The 12,124-nt window shown below is 58.3% G+C and overlaps 1 protein-coding gene across 1 annotated transcript; it reads right to left on the bottom strand.

Annotated features, from left to right (window-relative positions):
• Window positions 1-4,418: 4,418 nt before the first annotated feature.
• LOC142791441 (uncharacterized) lies at window positions 4,419-5,959 on the bottom strand. Its single transcript, XM_075885500.1, has one exon. It carries the CDS (start codon window positions 5,721-5,723, stop codon window positions 4,440-4,442), a length of 1,284 nt encoding a protein of 427 aa, XP_075741615.1. The 5' UTR covers window positions 5,724-5,959; the 3' UTR covers window positions 4,419-4,439.
• Between the last annotated feature and the right edge of the window lie 6,165 nt (window positions 5,960-12,124).

The raw sequence follows: 12,124 nt of genomic DNA, 5'->3' as shown, positions 1-12,124 counted from the left end.
CATACATGGTTATATAACAGAACAAGAAACGGTAATAAAAGGTGTATATAATAAAATCAGGTAACAAAAAGGCTAAAAAAGAGTTAGTGGTGTTAGTATGAATAAAAGCGTATAACAATAAAAACGCGGTATCGCTTCTCGAATAAAAAACTATTTACAAAACGCCTATATGGCCACGATAAATGTCCGTAGAGGCAGCGATCGTGTCTGAAACGCAAAGTCTTTTCATGGTGCGCAGGTAGCTCCTGGAGCAGAACCTGCGGCAGACACGATCGTTGGCCGGATCCCACGAGCCGAGGCAGCCTACGACGATGGCGTCGACGGAGACGCGCTGGAACCGCTGGAGGAGATGACGCTGTAGAGGGGCGTACTTCTCCTCCTTGACCCTCCGAGCCTCCTGGAACGCCTGCATGCGGTTGTCGAAGGGACAGCAGACGTCCAGGATCAGGGCTTCCTCACCACGGGCCAGGACGAGGTCGGGTCGCAAGCCGGGGACGCCGACCTGCTGGTTCTCCCCGATGACGGTGAACCGCTCCAGGGCCGCCTTCTTGAGGCGCGCAACGATGGCGTTGTGGCGCTCTGTCATGGCCCGGCTCTGCCGCATGCAGTGGCAGAGGACGTGCGGCAGGGTCTCCTCCCCGTACCCGCAGCGTCGGCACCTCTTGTCAGCTGCGGGCACCCACGTTCTTGTGCCGTTCAGGGGGAGGAGATTCAGCCGGGCTCGATGAATGAAGCGCCACTCCTTGAAGCGAGTGTAGCGGCCGGACCTCATGAAGTGGAAACTGGCGGGGTCCGCCGCTACACACGCCATCGCCTTGCCCTGGGACGGCTTCTCCTGGAGAGAACGGTCCCGGTCCTGGTTGAGGATGGCCCGAAGGATCTTGATCAGCTTGTTCCGGTTCCGCGCTGACACCGTGGCCTCTCCGCAGGTGATGCGGGCGCCCTGGTCCAGTAGCTCCCAGGCGACGGACAGGCGACGGGAGGCTTTGCGTGCCTCCGTCCAGACAGACTGCAGCTGGGTCGCAGTCTGCCGGAAGTCGCCCTCCGTTTCGCCTGAGAGGTAGGCCTCGGTGTCGTCCGTGTCCGCCGGTCGCCTCAGCCGCCTCGACACCACCCGGTTGAGCTCCTCCCTCGCTCGCTCCCGGACCTCCAGATCAGTCGACGACAGGAGCTTGAAGGCCCCGTCCACTCGGCAGATGTCGCTGAGCTCCGCCGCAAGAGGGATCCCTGCAGTGCCGGCATGTGCGCTCCCGTACACATACTCGTTTGACGCTCTGGCCGGCACGTACAGGGTCTTCTTGATCAGCGGGCGAAGCTCCTCGTCCAAGCGATGCCACTCTCCTTTGCTGGCAAGGCCCACCCGCATGGCGAAGTTGAGGGCTGGATATAGAAATGTTTTAATAGAATCCAGCCTCTGCCATGGGGTGAGCATGGAGGAGAGCAGCCGTCTGCCGAGATGGATGGCCTCGTCGACCGTTGTCTGGTCCGGTAGCACCCGAAACCCCACAGGACGCCCCAGGAACCGGTGCCCCTCGAAGTCCGCCAGTGCCGGGACCGGGACGCTCCCCACGGTGAAAGTGGTGGGCCGTGTGCCCACCGGGTAGCGCCCGGACAGGTGGAGGGTGCGGCACTTGGCAGGCTTCAGTCGCAGCCCGAGCGGGTCCGAAAGGGCCGTCACCACGTTGAGGCGGCGCTGCAAGGTGGCGGGATCCCCGGCGAGCAGCGTCAGATCATCGGCGTAGGCAAGGATGTTGTGTTGCCTATCGCCTCCCTGCACCGCTCTAATGATGGGGTCCACCACCAGGTTGAACAGCAGGCCGCTCAGGGGACAGCCTTGGCGTAGGCCCGCTCCGATGGCGATTGGCTCCGTGGCGCCGTCAGCTGCCACGACGCAGGTGGTGTTGGCGCGGTAGAGTTCCTCCACGATCTCCGCGAAGGGCTCCCCCGCGCCGGCGCCGCGGACAGCGTCGACGAGGGCCTCATGGGCGACCGAGCCGAAGGCGTTGGCGTAGTCGAGGAACCCCACGCACAGCTCCCCACCTCCCGTCCTGGCGTCGTCCAGGCGTCCCTGCAGCACGAAGTTGTGTTCGAACACCCCATCGTGCGGCAGGAAGCCCTTCTGACACCTGGACAGTACCGCATGGTCGCCCAACCACCGCTGCAGCCGCGTGGTGAGACACCCGGCATACAGTTTGGCGATCGTTCGACCAAGGGCAATGGGTCGCCAGTTTGTGGGGTCCTCGCGGTCGCCCTTCTTGTGAATGAGGATCGTCCTCGTCGACTTCCAGCTCCGGGGTGTGCGGCGATATTTGAGGCAGACGTTGAATACCGCCGCAAGGTACCGCCCTTCAGGGTCCACCTGCCTCCAGTGGTGGTAAGTGAGGCGGTCCTCTCCCGGAGCTGTACTCTCGCACCTTCGGAGCTTGGCTGCGACCTCGTCGTCCAAGAAGGGGCAGAGGTCCAGTTCCTCGTTGGTGGGGGCTCGCGTCCTGAGAATTGTTGTGTCCACTGCTGCCGGAGACCAGAGGCGGGTGTAGTAGCTTTGAAGCGTGCCTGGGTCAATGGGGCAGAGCTGCGAAGGGCCCTCCGCAATCAGCCGGACGGCCTGGCGCCGGTTCCTCCTGTAAAGAGCCTGTATCTGGGAGGGGTTATCGGGATTAATCTCGCGCCGAGGTGGTGTTTGGCGCGAGTCCCGATTGGGCAGCCTCAGGTGGTCAGTAATGGCTGCCTCTGCGCGGTCCAGGATGCTTTCGAACCGCGCCCACGCCTCCTCAGATACGGGCAACCGGCTTAGTGCCCGCAGCTCCGCCGTCATCTCAGCTAGGACCCAGGCACTCTCTGGTCTGGCGGTGTCGGCCATCTCCTCCTGGGTGCCGTATGTGCTGCCGCTGTGTCGGTTGACTCTGCGGGGTGTCATCACCTCGGGAGAAGGTGGTGGTGGACTCCCGATGGCTCGCCCCGCAGTCTGCTCTGGAAGCTCCCCCTCTGCAGGACTGCAGTACTCGTCCGAGGGGGAACTCGGTCGTGCTGCCTGGTGGTCAGCTGGGCTGCCCGCCGCATCCTCGACGCCGCCTGGCAGGGGGGTAGGCAGGACCTCCTGTGGAGAGGGTCCTGCGGCGGCGCTTTGGGTGGGTGAAGCGGTGGCCCGCTGCTGCTGGTCCGTCTCGCCCGGTGAAGAGCCGGCGCCACTCTGCGAGGGAGAGGGGGCCACCACTGAGGGTGTCCCCGGAGTGGCGGCACGTCCGGGCGAGGCCTGCTGGTGGGGACTGGTGGAACCGGTGGCGCTGGTGGGCGGCTGTCGGGGCGGAGCACCTGCGGCGACGTTTTGCCTGGCCTGCTTCGCCTCCTCCCTCAAGTGCCACTGTTGATGGTTGTGAAGGCCCTTCCTTGCGGGGAAGGACCTTGGGCACTTATCGCATTGGTGCCGGAAACGCGGGGGAGGGGCGGCGGTGGGAACGTTGGCCAGGCATTTGTTGACATGGGCCATTGGTCTTTGGCCCAGGACGTCGCCGCATAACGAGCAGATGTAGGAGGTGCTCGTAATTCTGGCTCCGTGCTCCGCCTCCAGGTGCCGCTCCAGGGACTGCCGCCGAGAGGTCCATGTGGCCGGGTTGTAGGTGGCCCCGCAGCCGAGCTCGCAGCACTCGATGGCAGGAGGCACGGGGAAGTACACTACAAGTGTACTCCCGTCGCGCACTGGCTGGCGCTCCTGCCAAGGGGGGTCGCCGTCATCCTCGCTGGAGTCCAGGGTTGGACCCCCGGAGGCCATGACCCTATTGCCACGCTAGGCGTGAGGGCCAGGGGGCCTCGGCGAGGACAGGGTGGTCGACGGCGACCATGGCGGGGCCAGGGAGGCCCCCGAGTGCGGCTGCGGCAGGACCAGGACGGCAGGCGCAGCACCGGCAAGCAGCAGGCAGGACCAAGCAGCAGGCACGACCAGACGGCAGGGCAGCAGGTCCTGGGGCAGCAGGACCACGGCAGCAAAACCAGGGCAGCAACACCAGGGCAGCAGGCAGGCAGCAGGAGGCGGCCGAATCCGAGTAGCAGCAGTGGACAAGGGGTGGGTGGGAGCGAGGGAGAAAGACTCCGCTGTAACCGGGCGGGTATCCGGTTGCCTCTACGAAGATCAGGGAGTGCAGGGCGGTCAAGCCACCACTACACTTTGATCTTAGCCAAAAGGCCGAGAAGCGATAAGAACAGAGGTTTTCAAAAATGTTAGGAACATTTCTGACCGAAAAGGAAAAACTTGTTCTCATTTTTTGTTCCTTCAACCAGAAAGGAAGAAGGTGGTGTATCGTGAACTGTGTATAGAGAAGGTGAAAATAGGAAATAGCAGGGGAGAAAAAGTGAAAGGGGCGTGTGTCGTGTAGTATCACCTCTTATTTTTGCGATGTCTTTGGGAGGGTGACTTTGTCAGCACGTGGCCCAGCGAGTGACAGTCACTTTATGGCCACGTGTGCGCAGTACACTTCCCGAGAAGCTGCAATGGTCTCGCTCACTGCAAGCTTCTTAAGTAACCGGAGATATCTCCGGCTGCAGAGTTTTTTGAAAACTCTGTCATTTGCCGGGTCCCAGGAGCCAAGCATGCCGACGACGACTGCTTCGATCGTGACTCTCTGGTAGCGGCGGAGCAAGAAGTCCCGAACTGGTTCGTATTTTCGTTCCTTTTCCAGTCGGGCTGCCTCGAGTGCTTTGAGCCGGTTGTCAAAGGGGCAGGTCACGTCCACGATGATCGCCTCTTCCCCCCTGGCGAGAACGAGGTCGGGGCGAAGGTTGGTGGTACCAACCGCTCTGTTCTCATGCGTGACCGTGAACTTCTTGCTGGCGGCTTGTTTCACCCTCGCCACAATCTTGTTGTGACGACTGGTGTAGGCCATGCTGTGGCGCATGCAGTGACCCAGGACGTGTGGCAGCGTTTCCACTGCGTAACCGCACACACGGCACCGTTTGTCGGCGGAGGTGGTCCATGGGTTGGCTCCATTCACAGGTAGGAGGTTCAGGCGTGCCCTGTGAATGAAGCGCCAGTCGCAAAAGCGGGTGAATTTGCCGGAGCGCATGAAGTGGGAGCTGCTCGGGTCTGCGGCGACGCATTCCATTGCCTTCCCTTGATTGGGCATTTCTTGAAGGAAGCGATCGCGTGCCCGCATCATTCGGAAGCGCAGCGTTTTCACCACTTTTCGTCGTTTCTTTGACGTGAGAGTTTCCTCTCCGTCACACGTGATGCTGGTCCCCCCGTCCTCGAAAATTTCCCAGGTGACGTGTAGCCTGCGGGAAGCCTTCCGAGCCTCGGTCCAGACGGACTGCAGTTGTGTCGGCCGTGCCTGGAAAATGCCCTCCGTTTCGCCGCTGAGGTAGCAGGCGAGCTCCTCGTTGGTGGCCTGCCTGCGAATGCGCTTGGAGACAATTTTGGTTAGCGCTTCGAAGGCAAGTTCCCGGACCTCGAGATCGGCCGAGGTCAGAAGCTTGAAGGCGTTGTCCACGCGGCAGGCGTCACTTGTGTCTGCGGCGAGGGGGATTCCAGCTGCTCCGGCCGCTGCGCTGCCGTAGAGGTAGTTGTTTGCAGCGTTACCTGGAAGATAAAGAGTTTTCTTTATCAGGGGCCGGAGTGCGTCGTCTAGGCGGGCCCATGCCGCCTTGCCCACTTGTCCGCACCGCATGGCGAAGTTGAGTGCTGGAAAGACAAAAGTTTTCAGTGCATCAATTCGCTGCCATGGGGCAAGCATGGACTCGAGCAGGGTGCGGCCGACGGAGATCGCCTCATCGACCTTAGAGCGGTCTTGGAGAAGGCTGAACCCGACGGGGCGTCCTAGAAAAGATTGACTCTCGTAGTCACTGATGCGAGGGATCTCTTCTCCGTCGACGAAGAATTTCGTGTCCCTAGTGCCTACGGGAGTCCTACCAGAGAGGTGCAGGCTTCTGCACTTCTTGGGGTTCAGCCGAAGTCCCAGCTGGCCCGCGAGAGCCGCCACGACATTGATGCGGTCCTGCAGTTTCTTGGGGCTGTCCGCCAAGGGGGTCAAATCATCGGCGTAAGCCAGCACATTGTGCTGCCTCTCACCTCCTTGGACCGCCCGAATGACTGGATCGAGCACCAAGTTGAAGAGCAGGCCGCTCAGTGGGCAGCCCTGTCTAATTCCGGCGGAGATTGTGACTGGGGCCGTTGTCCCAGCTTCGGCGACAATCCGGGTGGCGTTGTCTCGGTAGAGGTCTGCGATGATTGCGCAGAAGTCCTCTCCTGCACCTGCACCACGAAGAGAATCGATTAGTGCGTTGTGCGGAACTGAGCCAAATGCGTTGGCGAAGTCGAGAAAGGCCACGCAAAGGTCACCACCGCCGGCCCGCGCGGCGTCCAGGCGCTCCTGCAGCACGAAGTTGTGTTCAAACACGCCGTCGTGCGGCAGGAACCCCTTCTGACACCTCGAGAGCACGTCATGGTCACACACCCACTGCTGCATGCGGGAAGCTAGGCAACCCGCATACAGCTTGGAGATGGTGTTCCCAAGGGCAATGGGTCTCCAATTCGTGACCTCACTCGGATCACCCTTCTTGTGGATTAGGATGGTCCTCGTTTCCTTCCAGGCGTCGGGCACTTGCTTGAAATGGAGGCACACGTTGAATGCTGCGGATAGAAAGAGACCATCAGGATCGTGTTCTTTCCAATGACGGTAGGTGATCCTGTCACTGCCGGGGGCCGTGTTTTCGCATCTGCGAAGACGGGCCGCCACCTCGTCGCTGGTGAATCGGGCGAGGCAGATCTCTGTCATGTCGTCCGGGCGAGCCTTGTTAAGGAGCAGGTGGGTGTTCCCTTCCTTCGGCGCCCATGTTTCAGCAAAGTGTTGCTCCAGTTTGTCGAGCGGAATCTCGCAGAGTTTTGTTTCGCCCTGTACGATGACACGAACAGCCCGACGGCGGTTGCGACGATACAGGCTCTGTATCTGCTGGGCGTTGTTCGGGTTGGTCGGGACGCGGGGTTTTCCACCGGCAGGGTTGTCTGGAATTTTCGCCTCCCTCCTCACCGCCGATACGGCCTCCTCCAGGATGGAGAGGAAGTCGTCCCAGCGCTCAGCAGTGGCGGGCTCCCGAAGCAGTTGCCGGATTCGCTGGGTCTGCTCTGCGAGTACGCTTGTGTCGTCGATTGGCCCGGAGAGGGTGATCTCGCCGGGGTTCACTGTCTGTGGGGCGGGGTCCTGTGACTCGCCGCCTGCGTCGTCTATCGAAAGTCCCTCGGGTGACGTTGGGGGTGTGGGGGAGTCGACGCTGTGGCTGACACTCCTGGCTGATGGACTTGGTTGAGGGTTCCCTTGTGTCGTGTCCAAGCTGTGCTGCGGTGCTCCTTGTTGACTGGTCCTCTGAGTAGCGCGGGCTGTGTCTGGATCCTGCTGGAGACGGGACGAAAACCGTGACCCTTCTGGTGGTGACTCCTCCTCGCTGGTTGCTGATGGAATTGTCGCATCCCTGGAGCTCTGGCTTGGAGAGCAAGCTGTGCTGCCTAAGAGAGGAGGGAGAGGGGTAGGGGCCCGGTCCGGTGATGGTGGCCGGGAACGCCGTGGGTTGTCGTGGTCCGTGTCGCTGTGCGGCGACTCATGTTGCCTGGGACTCGGCGTGATGCAGGACGCGTTTCCAACCTGTGAGAACAGAGAGGCACATGAAGACCTGCTCCTCGCGGTGGAGGCCTCGCTAGGCGTGGGCGATGGGGTGCCCGTGGTTGCAGAAACCCGGTCAGGGATTTCCTGCAAGTCACCTAGAAGGGGGGAGGAAGGTGTGAGTGGCAGCTCTGTTGGTGTTGGAGAGTCCGGCGCTGCGCTCAGTGTCGCGCTGTCCTCGCTTGGTGATGATCCCGTTGACGTCGTTGAGTTGGAGCTCTGTGACGATCGAAGGGTCATTGTCCGTGTGGCTCGGTTGCCGGCAGCAGCGCGGGGCGGTCGGCCAGTCGGAGTTGTAGTAGGTGCAGCCCTCGAAGTCCTTGCAGTCGGTGGTCGCTCGTTCATGTGCTGTGCTTCCTGTTTTTTGTGTTTGCGCATGTGGTTGTCCAGCCCTTTCCTTGTTGTCATGGTGGCAGGGCATTGTGGACACTTGTGCCTGTTGAGGTCGAGGGGCGACAGCTCGTGTCTACCTCTTGAGATGCAGGAGTGGAGTGTGGGATGCAGCCCAAGGCCGGTCGTGGAGCAGAGGGTACAGGTGTATGCCACCTTTACTTTGAGCTCATGCTCGTCTAGCAGATGCCGCACCAAGCTTTGTCGCCTGCTTGTCCAGCTGATCCCGGAGTACCGTACCCCACATTTGTCTATGGGGCAGGTGAAGCTGTGTGGGATTGGGAAGAAGACATCAAGGGTCCGTCCCTCCTTGCCCAGCTGGGGTTGGTTTTGGGCATCTCGCGGCCTCGGTGCAGTGGGCGTCCCGGCCTCCCCTGTATTCGGGGGACCTACCTCCTCGGACATCGCCTACTGGCGGGCGAACACTTCTAAAGAAAACAGGATTAGCACGGCCGGATGTACATCATTGTGAGAACACTTAGGCATCTTGTGAAAAAACACTTCAATAAAAGACGGCACTGTACACTTGAGTAAGAAGTAGAATGATGGAGAGGAGATAGAGGAAGAAGAGAGGAAAGGAAAAAAAAAAAAAAAGGTGGGGGTGGGGGGTGATCGTCAACCCATGCTTAAGTGGAGCTGACGACCTAAGACAAAGGGGAAAAGGAGGTAGTGAGTGACCTCCTCCCCCTGGTCGGGGGAGAAGAGAGAAGAGGGGTGCGCTCGCCCAGAGAGGAAAAGGAAGAGAAAGAAAGTGGAAAGAAAAAGGGAAAAAAAAAAACACGGCGTGCGCACCAGTGAGAGTCGCGGGCTACCAGCTACATGGCGAGTGCAGCTGGCTGCCCCAAGGCAGAAGGAGTACTGACCGCCTCAGCAGAGAGGAGGGTACCAGAAGGAATTAGTAAAGAAGACAGAGGAAAGAGAGCGAGTGAGAGAAGAGAAAAGAAAAAAAAAAAGGGAAGGCAGGAAAACCCGGTTGAGCGTGCCCTCTACTGACACGTGTCAGCAGAGGGGCTTCCGGAAAAAAAAAAAAAAAAAGGAGCGTGCAAGAGTAGAGAGAAAGTCGCCTGGCTACATTGTTAGTGTAGCTGGCAACAGTGGGAGCGGGAGGGGAGCCTTAGCGCGGGCCACGTGGACGGAAAGTAGAAGAGAGGAAAAAAAAAGAGAGAGAAAAGTAAAGAAAAAGGAGAGAGCGGAGACGCTGCTTCCACGTGGTCACCAGCGGCGCTCGCTGGTGTCCAGAGTAGAGGCGCGCTCCGAAAGAAAAAAAAAAAAAAAAAAAAGAGCGTGCAAGGAAGGCTTGCGCTATCTTACATCACTTGGGCAGATGATGCAAGGGCCGCTGAGCCAACTAATACACAAGAAAAAGGGTGCTTTTCAGACGGGAAGCTGCCGGCAAGGCCGGTTGGAGCAGCCCGTCTCGCCGAGCACGAGAACCCACCCCCCCAAAGGGGGGCGGAAAAGAAAGGCAAAAAAGAAGTGTTTTTAAAGAACTAGCATCTCACCAATGACCAGAGCCAGAAATCCAGGGCAGCAGGAACCAAGTGTCAGCAGGGGGGTCCAAGAATCCGCAGGCAGTCGTTGCTGGTCGCTCGAACAAGCTAAGAAGGCATGCACACAACAACAACACAAGAAGAGACAGAGAAAGACACCGCACTAACCGGGCGGGTGGTCGATTGCTTCTACAAAGAGCAGGAGTAGGATGGACAAGCCAACACTACACTTTGATCTTAGCCAAAAGGCCGAGAAGCGATGCAATTCATTAGCACGTAATTAAAATCCATTCTTTCACACCTCGTACTTAGTTCTGGCCAAAAGCCGGGCAAACAGTAGCAAAGCAATTCCGACGTCCACCCATGCACAACCAGCATTGTGCACCGACAGCGGCAGCGCTGGCTTCACGGCATTGCTTTTATCCCCAGTCCGCTTGAAGTTTCTAGTTTCGCTTACAAACATGTTAAAACTGAAACCTTCTTTTTCCCAGAGGTCGAAGCCACGCGTGCTTGCTTGCATGCGTACTCTCTATGCGCCCATGACGTCACACCAAATGCTTGCCGGCGAACATTATCAGGCATGTCGCGAGAGATGCTACAGCACTTGTTTTAAAAACTGATGCATAGTGTACATGTCCAACTCGAGCACCAAAGTCTGGAAGGAAAAAAAAAAAAAATGATTGTGCAAAATGTGAATACGTCACCCATCCAACATGGCTTCTACGCCGGCTGCCCAAGCAACGCCTCTGCAACGACGCCCACAATCATCGGCAAAAAGGTGAAAAGGTGGTGCCTTTGGCTGCTTCAGCACGCTCAACATATGCCTTGCAAGTTCCGACGTGTCGGAACACCGCACCGAGGTCGACGAAGGTCCTGCCGTGAAAGGCAGACCCGGGAATGCGTGCGAAACGTCTACCGCGTGGGTTGGTTGTGAAGCCGGTGAATGAAGGATCATGTGGCAGAGGGTGACGGAACGTGAGTGTGCGACTTGCCGCTGCGATGTCGTTCAAGCGTTCAACGGGCCGGCAGGTTCTGTCTGTCGTGGTCGAAAACGTCCGAGTTTTGCTGATTCCGAGGGGTAGGAGTGCTATGGTGGCGTGTACGAGGCGCTGGTGCGGCGCTCCGTCGATCGTGCCGGACGGACATGAGGCGGCCGAAGGCGGTCGTCAAGTGGTCGCGGAAATCAGTGGAGAAGTACTCGCCTGCGCTTTTCGTCGAAGACTCGCGACAGACGGTCTTCGGGAGACACGGGTGGTTGCACAAATGCGACCGTGCGTCAACGTGCAGCCATATTCGTGGATTATTTCGCCCCATTACGATAGCTTCGTCACTGCGCTCGCTGGTGTTGCTTGTTTTTGTTGACCTTCACTTGTGGCTCACACCCACTGTGGGGGATTGGCTGGTTTGTTGTTCTGCTTCTTCGACTTCTACATACTCGGCTTAGTGAAGCTGTGAGGAGTGACGAGTGGGTACGGAGGCAAAGCGCGCCCGGGGCGTGATCTCACGCGTCCTGGGGTCCACGTCGCTTCAGGTACGTGCGTGGTGCGTCCGTACGTCTAGTGCGCAATTTCCTTGGAACTTCCAGCAACTGGCAATTCCATTGAGGTGAGCGTGCGAGGATGTTCGTTGTAATTAACGAGAGCCAACGGTGGATGAGCTGGTATGAGATGGTGTTCAGAAATGAAGTGTTTGATCAACAAGGCGATGCCCGCCGTGGTGGTCTGATGGCCGTAAGGTACTCGGCTGCTGACCCGCAGGTGGTGGGATCGAATCCCGGCCGCGGCGGCTGCATTTCCCTGTGCTCAGATTAGGGTGCACGTGAAAGAACCCCAGGTGGTCGAAATTTTCCCATAATCATATGGTGGTTTTGGGACGTCAAACCCCAAAGGTCAGTGGACATAGGAAAAGCACATCGGGGCTTTGCCGCTCCACCGTACAGCAGGTGTGTGCGGAGTGGGTCCTGTGGCGTTCTTTGCGATTTTAATTTGTGATGGGGAATAGTGTAGATGCGTAGACGTGGCGAGAGCACGCGTCTTCAGGTTCAGACGCCGCGTGAAGATGTGAAATAAAAATGCCTTCGCTTGCCACTGCAACTGTAAACAGAAACACCAACCAAACCCCATTTTCTAGAGGCTTTTTTATTTTTCGTTGCGAAACGGGTGAATTCGAAAAGCGGAAATAGCTTGGCACATACATACACACTTCTACACACATACATACATACACATCGCACATGCATACACATCGTATACACACTTCTAGCTTTCCTCCGAAACAGTAATGATAATTTCCTCAATAGTTTTATTAATATGAGTAGGAATGTTAAAAAAAATAAGAAACTTGAGTATGTACGTGTGAACATAACAAAATAAAAGAGACCCTCCATATATGAAATACACACGGAAACATTTATTTTCCCAGAGCAATCGTAAGTGTAAACACAGCTAGCGCACTCCCTGCACGCGAATACCGCGTCAGCCGGGGCGGCGTGCCGCCACCGTCTCGGACACTCGACGCACCCACGCCGTTTACCCCGGTATCATGGGTAAATCCGAACACTCCTTCTATCATTGAATTTATTGTCGAACTCACCCCGCAGGG

The sequence above is a fragment of the Rhipicephalus microplus genome, unplaced genomic scaffold (genome assembly GCF_043290135.1).
Source record: "Rhipicephalus microplus isolate Deutch F79 unplaced genomic scaffold, USDA_Rmic scaffold_168, whole genome shotgun sequence".
Lineage (NCBI taxonomy): Eukaryota > Metazoa > Arthropoda > Arachnida > Ixodida > Ixodidae > Rhipicephalus > Rhipicephalus microplus.
This window is presented reverse-complemented; position numbering and strand designations above follow the sequence as displayed.

What these genes read in the sequence shown, in the direction of transcription:
- LOC142791441 (XM_075885500.1), bottom strand. Translation starts at nt 5,723, where the DNA reads ATGCTTGCCCCATGGCAGCGAATTGATGCACTGAAAACTTTTGTCTTT.